We start from the raw sequence: 20,979 nt of genomic DNA on the forward strand, positions 1-20,979 counted from the left end.
AGAGAAGGGGGAGTTGTAAGCAGAAGAAAGACTAGAAAGAAAAATGCCTGGAGCAAAGGGGAAAGACAGGAGGCAGATGCAGGACTATGGAAGATACAGACAGAGGGGGAGAGACCCTGAGGAAGAACAGAGAGATGCAAGATCATAACAGAGGAGGGAGAGAGAGGAAGAGCTGGTACATAGGAGAACTGACACTGGATCTGGGAAAACAAGAGAGGGACCTGGACCCAAAGGGGATGAGGCTGGATTGTGAAAGAAATGTTGGATAAAAAAAGAAAGAAAGAAAGATTGGATGCACAGTCAGAAGGAAGTGCAACCAGAGACTCATGAAATCACCAGACAACAAAGGTAGGAAAAATGATTTTATTTTCAATTTAGTGATCAAAATATGTCAGTTTTGAGAATTTATATCTGCTGTTTATATTTTGCACTGTATTTGTCTATTTTTCTATCGTTACTGAGGTGACATTGCATATTTTAAAGTCATCTGCCTTGACATCGTTGAAAACCCCCCGAATATAAATGATAATTAACATTTTCTCTGCGTACAGTGTGCTTTGTGGTTTTTTAAAAAAATTTTATGGTTACCATTATGAATTAATAAGATATTGTGTGTACATGAAAAATGAATGGAAGAAATTGGAGGTGGGGTAGGGCTAGGGCGGGATTGGGGGAGCAGGGCTAGGACAGGATTAGGGCAGAACTAAAAATGAATAGATGTCTCATTTTGATGAAAAAAAAATAAAAGGCCACGTTTCAGATAGCCTACTAGACCATCAGGCTTGGTGTGGTGGGGGGCTGTCTGGGGGGAGAGAGCATGCTGTCAAGTGGCCTTGTTTTTTTATAGGTAAGCTCTTGTGTGTATGTGTTGTGCACACACAACAGCTGCACCCATTTAAAAAAAGCAGCTCTTCACTCCCTACTTGCCAGTTCAGACAGGCAGGAGGAGGAGGAGCTGTGCTAGTGATTTTTCTTCTGAGCATAGTTCCTCCTCCCCTTTACTGGCGATTTTCTGCACACATAGCATGCATATAATTTGCATGTCATTGTGCTGAGAATCCACCAGTAAAACAAAAATTACTCCCACCATGGTATTTTTTTACCCTGGTATAGGAGCTTAGAGAATCTGGCCCCCTGTCAAAGAAATCCATCAGATTTGTCTGACAAGACCTGCCTCTCGTAAAACCATGTTGCCTTGGGTCCTGCAGTCCATTTGATTCTAGAAATCTCACTATCCTCCGCTTAAGAAGCGTTTCCATTAGTTTACCCACTTCCGAGGTAAAAATAATCAGTTTGTAATTTCCAACCTCCTCCTTACTTGCACTGTTGTACAGAGGGACCATATCTGCCCTTTCTCCAATCCTCTGGGACCACACCAGACTCTCTTAAGAAAGCATTAAAAATGTGATACAACGTAGCTGCCAGAAACTCTTTGAGTTCCTTGAGTACCCTTGGATGTATCCCATTAGGCCCCATCGCTTTGTCTATTTTTAATTTAGTTAGTTCCTCACAAAAACAGTCTTCTGAGAATCTTTCCCCGTCTACTACACATCCATTCCCATTTGTGGTTCTAACTCTGGTCTTTCTTCCATGAACACAAAACAGAAATAATTGTTAAGCAATTCAGCCTTGTTCTTATCAGTTTCTGCATATTTGTCACCTCACCCTTGAACCTCACTATGCCATTTTGACACTTCTTCCTATCGCATATCTAAAAAATGTTTTGTCCACCAATTTTACTTTATCAGCTATCTTTTCTTCCATTTGCATCTTTGCTTTTCTGACAGCTTTTCTCATTTCTCTTAGCTTTTCTACTTATTTATGTATGTCTTTCTCTTTCTGAATTATCTTGTACTGTACATACTCAAATTTAATCTGATCCAAATATAAACCGAGATGACCTTTTTTCCTCAAAAAAAAAAGGTTGACTCAAATATAAATTGGGGATTTATATACAAGTGCCCTGCCCTGTCAGGCTCTGCACCCAGCCCCCTCCCCTGCCCGATTCTGCACCTAGCCCCCCTCCCTCCCTGACCTGCCAGGCTCTGTACCCAGCCCCCTCCCTCACTGTCTTTTTCCCCTGCCCTGCCAGGCTTTGCACCCTGCCCTGCCAGGCTCTGCACCCTGTACCCCTCCCCCGGGCCTGCCATAAGCCCTGGCGGTCCAGCAGTGGTCCGGGACAGAAGGGATCCCTCCTGTCCTGGCCAACTCTGATACATCCCACCTCCCTCCCGACTCCCAGACTTTTAAAAAGCCTACCTTTAAAGCCCTGATGATCCAGTAGTGAACCGGAGCAGAAGTGATCTTCATACACTCTTGCCCTGTGCAAAGCTGCTAATGAATGGCTGTCACAAGTTCTCACAGCAACCTCACAAAACCACGGAAACTCACAAGGTTGCTGTGAGAACTTGCGGCAGCCATTCAGATAGTGACTCTGCATGGGGAAGGAAAATAGGAAGATTGCTCTTGCCTCGGTTTACTGCTATATCACCAGGGCTTTAAAGGTAGGTTTAAAAAAAAAAAGCTGGGAAGCAGGAGGGAGGTGGGATGTGTCAGAGTTGGCTGGGACAGGAGGCAGGAGGGATCCCTCCTATCCTGGACTACCTCTGAACCACCAGGGCTTGCAGCAGGTCCAGTGAAGGCCTACAACAGGTCCAGGTGGATGGGTGGGCACTTACCTGAATGTAAACTGAGGCCCCCATTTTTGTGGCCCCCAAATCTTGGTTTATAATTGAGTATATATGGTAATTTATGAAGGCTATTCTTTTTTCTCTCACCTTTTCAATTACTACATTAACCAGAAGTGGTCTTCTTTTCCTTTTTGTACTTTCCTAACCTAAAGGTTTGTCACCTTTAGAATGGCTCCTTTCAGTTTTGCCCACTGCTTTTCTACTTCATTCAACTGTTCCCATCCAACTAACTCCTCCTTGAGGTATTCCCACCCCCCCCCCCCCATCTTGACAAATTTAGTTCTTTTGAAGTCTAGAACTTTCAAACTTGAGTAAGAACTCTCATCCCTCGTTTTAATATTGAACCTCACCATTCTGTGATCACTAGATGCCAAATGATCACCCACTGTAACCTCAGAAACACTTTTCCCGTTTGTAAGCACCAAGTCAAGAATAGTTCTAGCCCATGTGGGTTCCGTTAATAATTGTCAGATCAATTCTTTCTGTAATGAATTCAAGATCTCCTTGTGAATCTACTAGGGACAGAGAAAAAGTACCTGCAAACAATGTGTACTGTGCTATGTACATCTAGTAGCACTATAGAAATTATTATTAGTAATAGTAGTATTAGTACCGTGTTTCCCCGAAAATAAGCCCTATCACTAAAAATAAGCCCCCAGAACCGTTGCACCCACACTGACCCTCCACCATTCTCTCCTAACCAATCCCCACTGACTGAAGCCATAAATACCTTGCTGCAGAGGAGCATCAGTACACAGATGGCCCCAGCGAGAAGGCCGCGAAGCAGCCTGTGAGTGCTACTGGCCCAATGCTCCTCTGTAGCAAGGTATTTATGGTTACGGTCGGTGGGGATTGGTTGGGAGGGAAGGATGGAAGATCATCGGCAGTTTGGCTGCACAGCAGGTATTCAAGGATTCTCCTGCACCAGAGATGGGAGGGAAGGAAGGATGGAAGCTGGGCAAGGGTTCTGCTGCACCAGGGATGGGAGGGAAGGAAGGATGGAAGCTGGGCAAGGGTTCTGCTGCACCAGGGATGGGAGGGAAGGAAGGATGGAAGCTGGGCAAGGGTTCTGCTGCACCAGAGATGGGAGGGAAGGAAGGATGGAAGCTGGGCAAGGGTTCTGCTGCACCAGGGATGGGAGGGAAGGAAGGATGGTAGCTGGGCAAGGGTTCTGCTGCACAGAGGGATGGGAGGGAAGGAAGGATGGAAGCTGGGCAAGGGTTCTGCTGCACAGAGGGATGGGAGGGATGGAGGGGTAGAAAGATGCTGCAGAGGGAAGGCACAAGGGGATGGGTGAGAGGGGAGGAAAGATGTTGCACATGTGGGGGAAAGCAAAGAGGAAGAATTGGGGTGAAGGAGAAGAAGGGAGAGATGATCACGTACATGAAAAAAATAAGCCCTACCTGAAAATAAGACCTAGTGCCTCTTGTGGGCCCCAAATGAATATAAGACACTGTCTTATTTGGGGGAAACACGGTACTTTATGCACGTGCCAAGTTGTAATAGCATGCACTTTCTGGGTGGGCAGAGTGTACAGTTAATGTGTATAAATTATAAACTCATGTAGCCTTGCGTTCTTTTGCAATCTAGGTGTCAATATTTACCCTAGCTCTGGTTTAAACATTCAGGCCTGCAAAGTATGCTTGCCTAAGATGGCTGTTGCTATATTATTTATTTAAAAAATTTATATACCCCCTGTTACCAAGCGGTTTCCAATTAAACTTATATATCATTAAGACAAATATCATTACGAAGGCAAGAACATCTTACTTACAGAACATAAGCAATGCCTCCGCTAGGTCAGACCTGAGGTCCATCGTGCCCAGCAGTCCGCTCACGCGGCGGCCCAACAGGTCCAGGACCTGTGCAGTAATCCGTTATCTATACCCCTCTATTCCCTTTTCCAGCAGGAAATTGTCCAATCCTTTCTTAAATCCCAGTACCGTACTCTGCCTTATAACGTCCTCTGGAAGCGCATTCCAGGTGTCCACCACATGTTGGGTAAAGAAGAACTTCCTAGCATTCGTTTTGAATCTGTCCCCTTTCAACTTTTCTGAATGCCCTCTTGTTCTTTTATTTTTTGAAAGTTTGAAGAATTTGTCCCTCTCGACTCTCTCTATGCCCTTCATGCTGAGAAATATTACATAAATGCATTAACAAATAACTGTGTTTTCAGCAACTTCTTGAAATTTACATGATCAGACACAGAGTCACAAGTTCCCCGTTAGTGCATTCCACATTTTCATGCCAGTTATTGAAAACATTGTAGCCCTCATCACAACATAGGGCACTCCCAATTCCCTAGTCACTGTCAATATCATCCCACCCTTGGACCTCAACATTCTTCCTGGTCAATATGGGGTTCATAATCAAAACTTAAACGCATCTAAAAACCCACCCAAATCGGCAATTGGACAACCTAAAAGACAGGTCGTCCAAGTGCCGATAATCAAACCAACTTTCTGGATATATCCAGGGACTTTTTAGGCCTCTGAATGCCGCTGTGCGCCTAAAGCTAAAAGGGGCGTATCTGGAGGAGTGTTGTTTTTTTTTTTTTAAAAACATATTTTTATTGAAAGTGAAAAAGGTCATAACCAGACAATACAAAGTGTACGTCAGCAGTGTGAAAACGTCCAAATACAAGAGATAAGCATCAAGAACAATAACATCAACCCCCGCAACCGAATCCCCCCAGGATCTCAGAAGGACAAGAGAGCAAAACGGAGCAAACCTCGGCTCATCCAGGGGAAGCTCAATAGGACAAGAAAATACATCAAGACATCAAGTGTCGCAACCTTCCACCATTTTGTATTTAAACGTCCCCAAAAAGGACCAACCACTGCAATCACCACCACACTCGCACCGACAGCCATTCCCTGCAACAGAACATATATACCCCCAGACGTACCAGAACTCCCCCCCACCCCAACCCCAAGGTACCAACGAGAGTGGGGCTCAACATAGAATGAAATGCTGACCTAAGAGGAGAAGAAAGAAAGGAGGGAAAGTAAAAAGAAGAAGAGGAGGGAGGAGAGTACGGATGTACAAGGACACCCCCCACCCCCCACAACCATTCATAAGAACATAAGAAGTTGCCTCCACTGGGTCAGACCAGAGGTCCATCTCGCGGTGACCCATCAGGTCTATGACCTGTGAAGTGGTTTCTGACCCCTTCTATGACCTACCTCTAGTCCTATCTGTACCCCTCAATCCCCTTATCCTCCAGGAACCTATCCAAACCTTCCTTGAACCCCTGTAAAGTGCTCTGGCCTATCACATCCTCTGGAAGCGCGTTCCATGTGTCCACCACCCTCTGGGTAAAAAAGAACTGCCTAGCATTTGTTCTAAACCTGTCCCCTTTCAATTTCTCCGAGTGACCCCTAGTGGTTGTGGGCCCCCACAGTTTGAAAAATCTGTCCTTATTCACCTTCTCAATGCCCTTTAGGATTTTGAAGGTTTCTATCATGTCCCCTCTAAGTCTCCTCTTCTCCAGGGAGAACAGCCCCAGCATTTTCAACCTGTCAGCGTATGCAAAATTTTCCATACCTTTTATCAATTTAGTTGCTCTTCTCTGGACCCCCTCAAGTACCGCCATGTCCTTCTTGAGGTACGGCGACCAGTACTGGACACAGTACTCCAGGTGCGGGCGCACCATTGCGCGATACAGCGGCATGATGACTTCCTTCGTCCTGGTTGTGATACCCTTTTTGATGATGCCCAGCATTCTGTTTGCTTTCTTTGAGGCTGTCGCACACTGCGCCGAAGGTTTCAATGTTGTGTCCACCATCACCCCCAGGTCTCTTTCAAGGTTGCTCACCCCTAGCATTATTCCCCCCATTTTGTAGCTGAACATCGGGTTCTTTTTCCCTACATGCATGACCTTGCATTTCTCTACACCGACCCCTGTGGAACTCCGCTCGTGACCCATTGCCAGTCTGAGTAATGGCCCTTTACTCCAACCCTCTGTTTCCTGCCTGCCAGCCAGTGTTCGATCCATCGGTGGACATCCCCTTGCACCCCGTGGTTCCACAGCTTCTTGAGTAGTCGTTCGTGAGGTACCTTGTCGAAGGCTTTTTGGAAGTCAAGGTAGAGTTAGACAATGTAAAAGCAGGTATAAGTGCCAAAGTGACTAGATAACTACTGCAGAGACAACGTAAAGACCCCCACACACTCCCCCAGTGATCACTGACCCCCACACACAGCTAAAAAGATCAGAATAAAAATGTACATACCTATCTCTGGAAAAGAAATTAAGACAATATTATTTGACAAATGTATCTCTTAATCTGTGCTTTTATCTTTAATATAATTAATTTTACTCTATTAATTTTAAATTTTTTATGTCTTTTTAATATAACAGGCTGTATTCCTTTTCTTATCATTTTGTATTTCACTGATTGTCCAGTTTTTCTTTTTTGGAAACCGCCTAGAATTCTTTTGATTAAGGCGGTATAGAAAAATAAAGTTATGTTATGTTATCGGCACCTGCTATAGGAAAGTCTAGTACAGGTGTCTTAAGTAGCCTTGGGGGTGGGCTAGTGAACCACAGAGAGAAAGTCCCAGGCCCATGAGCCACTCTAACCACTACATTCATGGTGGAATTGGACTTAGAGTTGAAGTGTGTGGATTACCCTTTGTGGAAATGGGGATGCACGTATCTAACCTGTCTGTGGGATGATGTGGTAAGACTGTAGTGTGCTTTAACATACCAGTTTGCTTGAGATTTTTCCACTTTAGTATGGAGAAATTTCAAGGAAAACCACCAATAGAGCAGTGGACATGAAATTGCATGCAAATAGTTAAATATGTAAGGGCTCCCCTATATGTCTCTCTATTCTATGCATTTTTTTTTGTTCCATCCCTAACCCTTTGTGTCTTAAGGTACATCTGTATTTGTCTAAAATTTGTACTCCCATTATTTTAATTTCCTTTTATGTATGCTGCTTAAAAATTTGATAAGCGGGTTATCAAATTTTAATAAACTTGAAACTCTCAAAGTTTAAAAAACCAAACAAGCCCAACACAAAACTCTGTCTTAAAACTTAGTATAGATTTTTATTCTTGTCTTAACATTGGATCTTTACACCAGCTGTTATAAAGATATAGCCAGGAGCAAAAAGATCATCTGAAGTGAGGTGTAACACTTCACCTCAGATGACTTAAGATCCTTCATGGCCCGTGGGCCCCCTTCCCCTGATACCTGAAAATAATCCCTGGTAGTCCTAGTGGAGCTTCCCCTTCCTTAGACTCCTTTGGACTCTCCTCAACCACCTCTAAGCTGTAGAAGGCAGGATTGATATCTGCCTGCTCCGGTGCTACTATCTCCAGTGCTGCGAGCATACCATATTTGGTAGACTAACCTCTAGTTGTACTTCAGAGCACACCACCAGGGGTCAGGCATTGCCATTTTAGAAGATGTCAGTATTATAGTCATGGGCTAGTGTCCATTGCTTCTGTGTTTCAGTGTTCAGAGGTAGTTAGGCGCATCCAGGGGCTCCATTAGGATCACCAGGGCTTACTTTTAGGATGCTGGTTATAGAGCCAGCAAGATTGTTTGTTTGTTATTTTTTCTAACATCTCTCTTCTGGTCATTGCATGAGCTAAATTCATTCATGCATTAACAGGAAAGGAAATACTTTACTCTTGATGCAGTAAAGAGCCACATTTTTCCGACTGCATATTTTCTAATGCAAAGTAATTTGCTTGTCATTATTAGTTTACTGCATCAGATGTAAATGGTTGTTTTTTTTTAAGGTCTGAAGCATAGCCTAATTTTATAATTCAACCTGCGCTGCATCGAGGCAACAAGTGTGAGAAGCAGAGCCTGGGCTGGGTGACTGAGGCTGGGGCACAATCTCTAGTACCTGTATGCTTTTAAGTGGGCATCAGAGACTCTGTGTCCATTTTAAACAGATACAATTTGAACACTTGCCTTGTTGTTTGATCTATGGCTAAGTGCTCTGGGCATGAAAATATCTTCTCTTACCCAAGGCAGCCGGTGCCCATAAAGCAACATTGAATAGGGAAGAGGGGGACAGGTAGAGCCTTTGCAGAATCCATCACCAGAGACATAAACTGAATTTTCTTCTTTTTTATGTGTCCAGTATTTATTAGATTTAGCTCAGGCATTCTTGGTGTTGGCTCAAAGCGAGTTACAAGAAGGTATACAAGTTATTTGATTATGGTTTGTGATGTACCTGAGGCAAAGGAAAAAGAAATGACTTGCCAAGGTTACTAGGAGGGTCAGTGGGAGAAGTAGGATTTGAACTCTGACTTCCCCGATTCTCACAGTTGCTGTTTGCAGTACGAGAGCGAACATCTGATTGGCTGATGCCTGAATATCTTACACTATTTATTTATAAATAGGGTTTCTGATTTTTAGTTACAATTAAAACAACCCCCCAGGGGAATTTGGGATTTTTGTTTATAACCAACCAACCAACCTAAAACCCTGAAAAAGTGGCCTGTTCTTCTTGCTGCAATGATGTCATCTAGCAGCTGCCATCACAGCGAGGTGACATCATTAGAGTTGTCGACTTCTGCAGAGTCTCTCAGTGGCAGTCAGAGCTTATGCTCTTACTCCTGTTGCTCTCTGCAGTTTTGCCAGATGCTACCAGCACTAGAAAGGCTTTGAAACATGAAAACAGGCACTTCTTTTCACTTTTCAAAACCTCCTGTGATGCTGGCTGCAGCAGAGCTGGTGCAACAGCAGAGAGTGGTGGGAGTAAGAGCATAAGCTTCCACGAGTGTAGTGGTGGTGGGGGGAGGGTTGGGGGGGGGGTTCACTGCTGGGCCTGGTATAAGCACAAAGCTGATAAGGTTGGGAGGGAAGAAGATTATCTTGAAGAAAGGGGCTGGCACTGGAAAGCTGTGTTTTAAGTTTATTTCTATTTGATGTACTGTCTGTCTCAAAATCTAAGCAGTTTACCATTCAGTTTCAAAATATAAAATAAAGGTATTAAAAACAGAGACCCCCCCCCCCAACAACACAAGAATAAAACTTGATATGTAAGGAGGTTAAGGTAATAAAATTACAATATAAAAAAGGATGACACGAGGGGAGATAGGATAACGAAAATGTGGACACATGCGTCAGAGGGAAATGTCAGCTTATCTCGTGTCTTTGAACAGAAGTGTCTTAAGGTTTGATTTGAATTTGGATTAGACAATCTTCCTGTCTCAGATTAGCAGGAAGGGCATTCCATAAAGTTGGAGCCACAACTGAAAATATGGTTTTACGTGTGGAGTCGTAAACGATATGGTGGATTGGTGGAATAGATTGCTTACAAAACATCTACAATTTCCCCCCCCCCCCCCCCCCCACAATTTGAATACTCTTAAACTACTATCTTTTCAAGTCTGGAAAAGCATCTGATTGCCTCAAAAATAAATCTCTAAATTCCAAACTATAGACACCTGGAATCAGAAGCCCTAATTAAAGGGTGCTGTGCCAAATAAATTACTGGCTTGAACCTTTCTCTGTCCACCCCATATGCCCATGCCAGAGTGAATTACAGAGGGACTTGTTCCCCCACTACATTAAAAAGGCTCATAATTTATGTTCACAAGCTGTTAATCGGAAATATGATTACTGGCATATTTGCAGTCCCCTTGCCAAACACATTTGAAAATAGTCTTACAAAATAAGAGATTCCTAGCTCATTAGGTAGAGTAGAGAATGACACGAGGACAAATTTTTTTCCCGTCTTGTCCCCACAAGTTCTTTTCCTGTCCCTGCCCCATTCCTACAAGCTCCATCCTCATCTACACAAGCCTCAAACACTTTAAAATCATGTGTCCAAGGCTTGTGTGACTCAGGTAGAGCTTACAAGAATGGTACAAAGGCAGCAACAAAACTCACGGGGACGGAATGGGGACAAATTTGTCCCCGTGTCATTCTCTAAGATAGAGGGGTTACAATTTGCACTTTTTATCTTTGGACTCTTGCTGAATTCACCTTCTATTCTCATGCTGCTGCTTGGATGCCAAATACCATCCCGTTGACTGCTGACCCCCCCCCCCCTAGTCCAGTAGGAAGACAAAGAGTGGGTGTTGGTAGCAGTGGTTTACTTAGCCTATGTGACACCCGGGGCCCATCATTTGTTGACACACACACCCCCCCCATCTGTATGAAAAACATTATTTTTAGTAACAATCCACACATCACACAAGAGTGTACCTAGGAAAAAGCAACATCTTACATACTGCAGTGAGCAGTACAACATCAATACACCCATTGTAAAACTAAACAAGCCAGACTAGTACAGATAAATCCTAACAGAAAACCATGTCTTTCTAACACAGAAAACACCTTCATCTGGTATGGAATATGTAATCACAAACTAACCTCACCCCTTTTACAAAACTGTAGTGTGGTTTTTAGCCATGGTGGTAACAGCTCAGAATCTCATAGAATTCTGAGCATCAGAGCTGTTACCACCACGTCCGACGCTAAAAAACGCTCTATAGTTTTGTAAAAGGGGAGATAAAACAGAAATACATAGACAAAGGTTAAATTGAACCACCAAGAAGCTGGACTCTGCATATAATGCAACACCACAGAAACAGCAATGCATCTCCCCTAAAGCAAAAAAATAAATAAATAGAATTTTTTTTCTACCTTGTCTTGTCTGGTTTCTACTTTCCTCATAAGAACATAAGAAATGCCTCCGCTGGGTCAGACCTGAGGTCCATCGCGCCCAGCAGTCCGCTCACACGGCGGCCCAACAGGTCCAGGACCTGTGCAGTAATCCTCTATCTATACCCCTCTATCCCCTTTTCATCTTCTTGTCACTCTCTTCCTCATCTTCTTGTCACTGTCTAACATCTCTCTGCCCCTTCTATATGGCATCTTCTCTCCTGTTCCCCTTCAAGAAACTTTATGCCTCCCCCTTCCATTTCTTCCTTCACCCCCATTGGTCTGGCATCCATCTTCTTCCCTTCCCTCCTCCAATGGTCTGGCATCTCTCCTCTCCTCTTCTTCCCTTACCTCTCCCATACCCCCATGGTCTGGCATTTCACTCTCTCCTCTCCCTTCCCCCCTCTTCCATCAGCATCTGTCCCTTTTCTTTCCCTCCAACCCAATTCCATCCAGTCTCCTTCCCCCTTATGTCTCTCTCTCCTTTCCCTGCACACCAATTTCATAAGCATCTGCCCCCTTTCTCTCCTTCCACCACCCTTCTATGCTCCTCTCTCCCTCCAAACCAGCAAGGTCCTGCAATGACTGTTTCTGCTGCCTCTGCTCCGGAAGAGGCAAGTGACGTCGGAGGAGGTGGGCCTGCAGACGCAGGGAGTTGCAGCAAGGTCCCGTGATGACTGCGGCTGCCAGTCCACCCCCTCTGACGTCACTTACCTCTTCCAGAGCAGAGGCAGCAGAAACAGTCATTGCAGGACCTTGCTGGTTTGGAGGGAGAGAGGAGCATAGAAGAGTGGTGGAAGGAGAGAAAGGGGGCAGATGCACTTCAGCGTGGCTGCCGACTCTGCTTCGGAATAAGTGCGGCAGCCGCACTGAGGTGCAGGTGCCATTTAGAGCAGTGCGGGAGGTTCTGGACCTGGCCAGCTGGCTTTGCACCCCCCTAGGGCTGGCACCCAGGGCGGTCCGTACCCACCATCCCGCCCATGGTACGCCACTGGTTGGTAGCAGGGTGTGATAGGCAGTGTCTCAGCCCTAAGATTGAGCCTCAGACTAGAGAATGACAAGGGGAAAAATTTGTCCCCATCCCCGCAGTAACTCATTTCCCCATCCCCATGAATTTTATTGCTGTCACTGTCCCTGCCCCATTCCTATAAGCTCTGCCTTAACTGCACAAGCCTCGAACAGTTATGATATTAAAGTGTTCGAGGCTTGTGCAGATGAGGACAGAGATAGCAGAAATGGGGCACAGACAGGAAAATAATTTGCCGGGACGGGAAAATGAGTTCCCACGGGACCGGGAAACATTTGTCCCTGTCATTCTCTACATCAGACCTGCCCTGGCCTCCTTTCCCAGGGGAATGCATCTTATTCATAGTACAGGGCTTTAAAAGTTCCAGGAGGGTCATCTAGGCGGAGCTTTTACTCACCTTTGTGTTACTTTTATGATGCCTAAGGTTGCAGGCTGGATTCAAATCGAGGCACAGAAAGTTGCACACATTCATTTGAGTTAAGGAGGCAATGATGGGGTCTCCAGCAAGCTTGCCCAAAATCTCCCACATTGTATGGTGAAAACTTCCAGCCTGCTTTCTCCACTGACTCCAGTCCAGCAGGGACACAGTGAATGTGTTCTGGTCTTCTTATTCCTGACTCCATGGACTTCCTTGGGACTGCAGATCAGAGGGTGCTTAGAGTTGAGAGTTTCTTTCATCCTGGAGGTTTGTGGAGATGAGAGCTTCACTAGTGGGGTGTTGCATATGTTTAATGGCATTGCTTCTCTTTCCTGTCACCTTCTTCTCTAGATGTGTTCCTAGACGATCTCATCCTCACTCATTCACTCTTCCTGCCAGCAGAGAAGCTGTTTCAGGAGCTGCAGCAGCAATATCCTTTCTGGAAGGGATTTTTTTTTGAGGGGGGGGGTTAGGGGGAGGATGCTGTGTACTAGAGAATTCATCACCATTCCTGTCTCCACGGATAACTGCAGGAAACCATCCCGTGTCATTCTTTAGTGTCTACTCAACCTCGATCCTTCTATAGCAGCATTCTTTAATGCAAGGCTTAAGGGTCAGTGGCTGTGCCCATTCATACTCTGAAGCTTAAGTGAGCCAAGTATAGGATAATGAAGCCATCACTGATGAGGCTGACTTATAGGCATTGGTGGAATGAGGCATTATGACATCACAATCTCAGCTCTGGAATGTTGCTACTCTTTGAGCTTCTGCCAGGTACTTGGGACCTGGGTTGGCCACTGCTGGAAACAGGATACTGGGCTTGATTGACCTTCAGTCTGTCCCAGTATGTCTATCTCAACCTCAGTCTTTCTACACCAGCATTTTTCAATGCAAGGCTTGAGGGTCAGTGGCTGTGCTCATTCATACACCAATTCTTCCCTCTCTCCTTAAAGAATGACACGGAGATGGTTTCCTGCGGTTATCCATGGGGACGGTGATGAATTCTGTCACTGTGTCATTCTCTACTGTGTACAAAGAAAAGAGAGCTTGGACCACTGTACTTCTCAGCCAGTGAAACATAAATATGAAGGCAGATAAAGACCATATGGCCTTTCTAGTCTGCCCATCCACACTATCCACTGTCACTACCTCTCCCTTAGAGATTCTATATGCTTGTTCTAAGCTTGCTTGAATTCAGATACAATGTTCATGTCCACCATTTTCACTGGGAGGCCATTGCACAAATTCTCCACCCTGTCCGTGGTGCCAAAACATTACTGATTCTGTCACCTTAGTAGCAAGACCAGACATTGCTGTAGAAACAAACAGCACAGAGTTGAGATAAGTTGCTGTTTCCACTGGGTTTTATTCCTTAAGTGCAGTTCCTCCATATGAAGTGAAGCAATTGCAGCTTGTGACAATTAATCAGTTTTCACCAGGCCACAGATTAGCTGGGACTTGCTGCAGTATCCCTTGTCTCCCTCCTACCCCATTCTGGCACCTTTTGCTGCCGCTTCCTGATTTATAGAACCTGCATTTTATTGAAATGTTTCTATGTCCTTAATGGTGGTTGACTTTCTTGGGGGCCAGTAATTACTCCTCCCCTTCCTGGGCCCAGAGTGGGCCGCTGCAGCAGAAACAGGCAGTGCTGGAGGTTCTGTTGCACTTCATGAAGACCTACAAGGACATCTTACAAGAGGAAGAATGCAGTTTCAAATTAATCAAGGTAAAATGGTCGGACTCCCCCCCCCCCCCCCCCTTTACTGCAGCCATAGGGAGGGAACTGTCCAAAGGAAAGCAGGTCAGGATGGAACCAAAGACCCTCTCTGGTAATGAGCCCTGTTCTAAATAGGCTTGTGAGGTGTCTGATTCAGATCCTGGGTAGATGAGCATCTGAGAGGTTTGTGCCCGGAGACCATTTTTTTGCTGGAAATGCTTTTATTTGCTGTTTTGGAAAACCTCCAGCGGTGTCCTTTCAGCTTCTTGTAAATGTTCACTGACTTCCTGCACAAATGGCATGACAGGTACCATGAAAAGGAGATGACCTGCAATACATTTAATCTGACCTGAGGTGCAGACCTTCACCTACATGCTCTGGTCGTTCAGGGAGCGACTTCTGTGCCACCTCCACCTCTGCTTTTCCAGCCCCTGAGCTGTGCACTTCGCCAGAGTCTCTGGAAAACTCTAGCAATGGAGGTCCAAAAGCTTTTGAATGGCTTATTCCCCTACCTTTCATTAGAATGCTGTGGAAATCTGGTACTGCTAAACCCTGAAATTAGCATCCCTCATGCCAACAGAGATGTCCTTGCTTATAGGATCTTTATGTGCTGGTGATGAAAGATGTGGCACTGTATCCAGATTTGGAAGAGACTGTGGTGAAGCTTCACCAGCTTCTGGAAATGGCTGAACTCAGGTATGGCTTGAATTGTGGGGTCTTGGTGAGATGTGGGTGAAGAAGTTCTTTGTAGGCAATAGGTTTTATGTCCATGGAGAAGCTCTATGACAACCTGGCAGGAGTAGAAGTGCAGACTTTTGACCCTGGTGCAGGATTACATGAGATAGAACCTCTCTACCTCCAGCAGCTATACAGGGGGAAGGAGAGTCTCTTCCGTCACTTGCTACCACACTTTTTGGTGATATGCTGAGCTGTTTAATGTGCTTTTATTGATGGCAGAATTTCAGGAGTGCTTCTGTGTTACCAGGACCAAAGGTAGAGCTATTGGGGAATGGCGATTGTATGTTCAGCTGATCCTTCACACTGCACCCATTCTCCCCTATAGGGTCACTGAAGACAGTGCAGCCTCTGCGAAGCAGGTAAAGCCCCTCTTCCGACACTTTCGACGGATCGACTCCTGCTTGCAGCCGAGGGTGGCCTTCCGGGGCTCAGATGAAAGTGAGTGAGTTTAATAAGGGCGCAAGGAGGGGAGGGATTCAACTGCTCTCACATCTTAGGCACACCTTGCAGAAAGTGACTGTTGATAAATCAGAGGGGATTCTGCTTCCTACAATAACTGAGGAGAAGTGCTCAGTGCTATTTGTTCCCTTTTTTTTTTTTTTCTCTCATTTTAAATAGGAGGTTTTTATTCTTCTGTGCCTTCCGTGCATCAAGGTTGTCTTTGATGTTAATCCTTTGATCAAGTGCCTAGTTGCAGGGTTTAGGAACTCAGCATTTCCTTCAGGAAAAAAAAAATAATAATAATAAAGTTCTTTGCTTGTCGTATTTTGGATTCCTCTCAGTTTGTACCACAGGTTGGATTAAAAAAAATATCCCCAGGATGAACTGTAGTGGGAAAGACTTCAAAGTGATCTTTCACAGAGGCCATCGAAAATGTGCTGGAACAAGTACATCAAAAGAGAATATGAAATTGTTCTGTCATCCTTCATTTCCCCCCTCCCAACTCCCACCCCTCACAAACAGCTCCTGGCATTTACACAGTTAATTTTTCATTATAAAGCCCTTTGGACAATCTAATGGCTTGATTGGACAAAAATTGCATTATATTGTATTCTGTAATCTACTGTTGGATATTGGGAGCATTAGTTCAGAGACAGTCAACCTCAGTCTTCCAGAGCTTGGTGTCCAGAACAGGTACTACATGCAAAGTAACAAATACAAAGAAAATTGGTTTCTTGCGTTTAAATTAATATGTACAAATCTCATTAATATATACAGAAAAAATCCTGGGGGTTAACCATCAGTCTTTGGTCTGTTGTCTTCTTGTAAATTTTGGTTTCTTACACCTATGTCTGTCTTTCTCCACCCCCACCTCACTTTCTGTGCAGTTTTCTGCCGTGTTTACATGCCAGACCACTCCTACGTAACAATCCGAAGTCGCCTGTCAGCTTCCGTGGAGGATATCCTGACCTCTGTCTCAGAGAAGCTGCAGTACTCGGATGAACCCAGTGGCCGGGATGAGGATCTCATCTTGGTGGCTGTGGCATCCTCGGGAGGTAGGCCCCCCCCCCCCCCCCCCCAACAGCAAGCATTCATCATGAGTTTTTATCTGTTTGACAGCCATGGTCAGAGACATGTAGTTGGTGATTTTAATAAGAAAACATCAATCACCTCTGCAAATCAATATAGCCAATTTTATCTCTGGTGAATTATAAATGTAGTAGATGGGGACAGTCCATGAGGTGTTGTGCATACTTATGTGAAATTTCAGTACACCATGACACATTTCACTCTAGTTCTATCAAGGTGGGTAGGGGCTTGAGAGCTTCTGTATCCCACTGCATATATGGTACACCGACAAATGAGCGCAGGAAACTTGCACTCTGACAAATGCACCCCGACACTTGCATGCATGGATAAGTGCATGTATGACATGTGCGGGCTGTCAAGGATATCTGGAAGGCCCTTGGGAGGGGCTTGAGGATTGTGAGCAAATCAGGGCCTCTGTAAACCTAACCCTAACCCCCCCCCCCTTGTAAACCTAACCCTAACACTAGATTAAAAGTGAATATTTTGTGTGTTGGGGGGTTCCCCCCTCTCAAAAAAAGGGTTACTTTGTAACGCTCAAAAAGACTATTATCCTGTATCGGGGTGGTCACCACTGGTGCACGCTAGATTGAAAGTGAATATTTTGAGTGGAGTGTGGGGGGGTTCCCCCTCTTCAAAAAAAATCAGGGCAGTCACCACTGGTGCGTGTATTTGTCCGTGTGTGCAAATGCCCCGTACACATTTGACGGGTCACCGCATATACACGTGTGAGAGGCCTGTGTATATGTGAAGCAAAGCAAGGAAGTGATGGACAGCGTGAAGGGTACTGCTGGACTTCTCTTGAATGGAGTACGTGATGGGGGATAAGGGGTGCTCTCAAGAAACCAAAGGAGGCACTTAAAATGTTTTCTTTTTTTTCCCTCGCTGTAGAGAAAGTGAATCTGAAGCCAGATGAAGATTGTGTGTTTACAACTCTTGGGATTAATAGCCATCTTTTTGCCTGCACTAAAGACAGCTTAGAAGCCCTGGTAAGAGCCTGTCCTGAAACTTGTAAAATGAGAAATCTCCTTCTCACCACAGCCTATTACAGTGAGACATTCTCCATCTCATCTGCTAACAATGAAAAATTATTAACCCAACTGGGTACTGAGGCTAACATTTTCATAACTGTTTCATTGAGAATAGCACAGAACTATAACACCTCTGCACTTGGACTCCAAACCTGCCTTTACTCCACCTTATATTGTATGCTTTTGAGGAAAGGGATCTATAAACACGTAAATTCTCCCTAAAGAGCTCTTTTAATCTAATCTAATCTCAAGCATTTCTAATTGGATTTGGTACAGTTTGGCTAATGGCAGTTCATCTGTCGGTCAATTGGTCTAATGACTCAGTTTGTCTAAAGACCAATTCATCCAAACGTTAATTCATCTAATGGGCAATTAGAACGAAAATTAAATAATCAAGATAACGATGTGAAGTCGTGCATTTGTCATGTGTCGGATCACTTTATAAAGTCAATAATGAGAATACGCCACATCCTTTAATCAACGCATTAACCCTACATGACACTGCCCACTATTTTTAGAACACTGTCAAACGTTCATGCTTTTTAACTTTTTCATTAATTTTCTTCACCCATATATATAACTTAATAGAAACTTACAGTAGAAACATGATGGCAGATAAAGGCCAAATGGCCCATCCAGTCTGCCCATCCGCAGCATCCACTATCTCCTCCTCTTCCTAAGAGGTCCCACGTGCCTGTCCCACACTTTTTTTTAATTCAGATACAGTTTTTGCCTCCACCACCTCTTCTGAGAGATGATTCCACACATCTTCCACCCTTTCTGTAAAAAAGTATTTCCTTAATTACTCCTGAGCATATCACCTCTTAACTTCATTGAAAACAAAAACTCTATGGAGATGGTGATATTCAAGATGCAGGCTTTATTTAAAAATATACAATTTGATAATCCACATAAAATATATCTAGGACCCAAACCATTGGGAACTGTGGACTCAACACAGTCCGTGTTTCGACAATGCTGTCTACCTCAGGGGTCCCTATAAGTCCTGATATAAAAACACGTGGATTAAAAACTGAAAACAATACTGAGCCATAACTCTGCGCAGATGAGGATTTCTCAAAAGCAAGAAAAAACCGCGCGTGAAAGCATAGCCTCTTTCAACAACTTCAACCCATGCCCTCTCACTCTGGAGTTTCCTTTCAGTTGAAAGAGCCTCGCCTCTTGTATATTTATACCATGTAGATACTAAACACCTCTATCATATCTCCTCTCTCCCGCCTTTCCTCCAAAGTATATATATTGAGATCTTTAAGTCTGTCCCTGTAACCTTATGACATAGACCACCGACCATTTTAGTAGCCTTCCTCTGGACTGACTTCATCCTGTTTATATTGTTTTGGAGGTATGGTCTCCAGAATTGTACACAATATTCTAAATGAAGCCTCACCAGAGTCTTATATGTGGATATCAACACCTCCTTTTTCCTACTAGCCATTCCTCTCCCTATACATCCAAGAATCCTTCTAGCTTTCACTGTTGCCTTTTCAACCTGTTTCGCCACCTTAAGATCATCACATACTATCTTAGCTGCCAAATTTTAGACCATTCCTCAAGCTTCACAAGGTACTTCATGTTTTCCACACAATCAAGGGTGTCTACTCTATTGCTGATTTTGGTATAATCCTCTAAAAGACAAACCTTACCAGACAGCCCTTCAGCAATATCACTTGCAAAAATGTTAAAAAAGAACAGGCCCAAGAACCAACCTTTAAGGCACACCACTGGTAACATCCCTTTCCTCAGAGCGATCTCCATTGACCACTACCCTCTATTACCTTCCACTCAACCAGTTCTTGATCCATTCCATCACTTTGGGACACATCCTGAAGGCATTCAGTTTATTTATTAGACACCTATGTGGAACAGTGTCAAAGGCTTTGCTAAAATCTAAGTACACCACATCTAGCACACTCCCTATAACCAATTCTCTGGTCACCCAGTCAAAGGAGTTGATAAAATTAACTTCTGATATTTGATTTCTGAAAATCAAAAGGACTAAGATCTGTCTTTTGTTGTAGTTTTAATTATACTGATTTTTGCATCAGTATCCTGTGTCCTCTTTTGTTTAGATCAGTTGAGCTATTAGACTAGGCTTGGTCAACCTTTTTCTTTTTAGGGGGGAGCAACATTTTATATTTTTATAACATTTGGAGGGCCAAAAAACACATGTGCACTCGCGCACTGAGAACCATACACTCACAGACTCTCTGACACATAAGAACATAAGAACATAAGAACATAAGAAGTTGCCTCCGCTGAGGCAGACCAGAGGTCCATCTCGCCCAGCGGTCCGCTCCCGCGGTGGCCCATCAGGCCCATTGCCTGAGCAATGGTCCCAGACTATCCCTATAACCTACCGCTACTCTTATCTGTACCCCTCAATTCCTTTATCCTCTAGGAACCTATCCAAACCTTCTTTGAAGCCTTGTAACGTGCTCCGGCCTATCACAGCCTCCGGAAGCGCGTTCCATGTGTCCACCACCCTCTGGGTGAAAAAGAACTTTCTGGCATTTGTTTTAAACCTGTCTCCTTTTAATTTTTCCGAGTGCCCCCTTGTACTTGTGGTTCCCCGTAATCTGAAAAATCTGTCCCTGTCTACTTTTTCTATACCCTTCAGGATCTTGAAGGTTTCTATCATGTCTCCTCTAAGTCTCCGTTTTTCCAGGGAGAACAGCCCCAGCTTTTTCAGTCTGTCAGTATATGAGAGATTTTCCATACCTCTTATCAGTTTAGTTGCTCTTCTCTGGACTCTCTCAAGTACCGCCATGTCCTTTTTGAGGTACGGCGACCAATATTGGACACAGTACTCCAGATGCGGTCGCACCATTGCACGATACAGTGGCAGGATGACCTCCTTCGTCCTGGTCGTGATACCCTTCTTAATGATACCCAACATTTTGTTTGCTTTTCTTGAGGCTGTGGCGCACTGTGCCGATGCCTTTAAAGACGTGTCCACCATCACTCCCAGGTCTCTTTCAAGGTTACTTACCCCTAGCAATGATCCTCCCATTTTGTAGCTGAACATCGGGTTCTTTTTCCCTACATGCATGACCTTGCATTTCCCTACATTAAAGTTCATTTGCCATTTTTTGGCCCATTCTTCTAGCGTCGTTAGGTCCCTTTGCAGATCTTCGCAGTCTTCCATGGTTTCAACCCTGCGGTAGAGTTTGGT

The 20,979-nt window shown here is 44.4% G+C and overlaps 1 protein-coding gene across 1 annotated transcript in view; it reads left to right on the plus strand.

The window, feature by feature from the left end:
• Window positions 1-20,979, plus strand: part of RAPGEFL1 (Rap guanine nucleotide exchange factor like 1) — a 60,345-nt gene that overhangs the window by 9,269 nt on the left and 30,097 nt on the right. Inside the window, exons 2-7 of the mRNA XM_033917312.1 lie at window positions 13,125-13,203; window positions 14,349-14,499; window positions 15,089-15,186; window positions 15,554-15,666; window positions 16,557-16,724; window positions 17,647-17,744. Coding sequence (XP_033773203.1) covers window positions 13,125-13,203; window positions 14,349-14,499; window positions 15,089-15,186; window positions 15,554-15,666; window positions 16,557-16,724; window positions 17,647-17,744 — 707 coding nt within the window. The remainder of the gene's footprint in view (window positions 1-13,124; window positions 13,204-14,348; window positions 14,500-15,088; window positions 15,187-15,553; window positions 15,667-16,556; window positions 16,725-17,646; window positions 17,745-20,979) is intronic.

This window comes from Geotrypetes seraphini, chromosome 13 (assembly GCF_902459505.1).
Source record: "Geotrypetes seraphini chromosome 13, aGeoSer1.1, whole genome shotgun sequence".
In the NCBI taxonomy this organism is placed as follows: domain Eukaryota; kingdom Metazoa; phylum Chordata; class Amphibia; order Gymnophiona; family Dermophiidae; genus Geotrypetes; species Geotrypetes seraphini.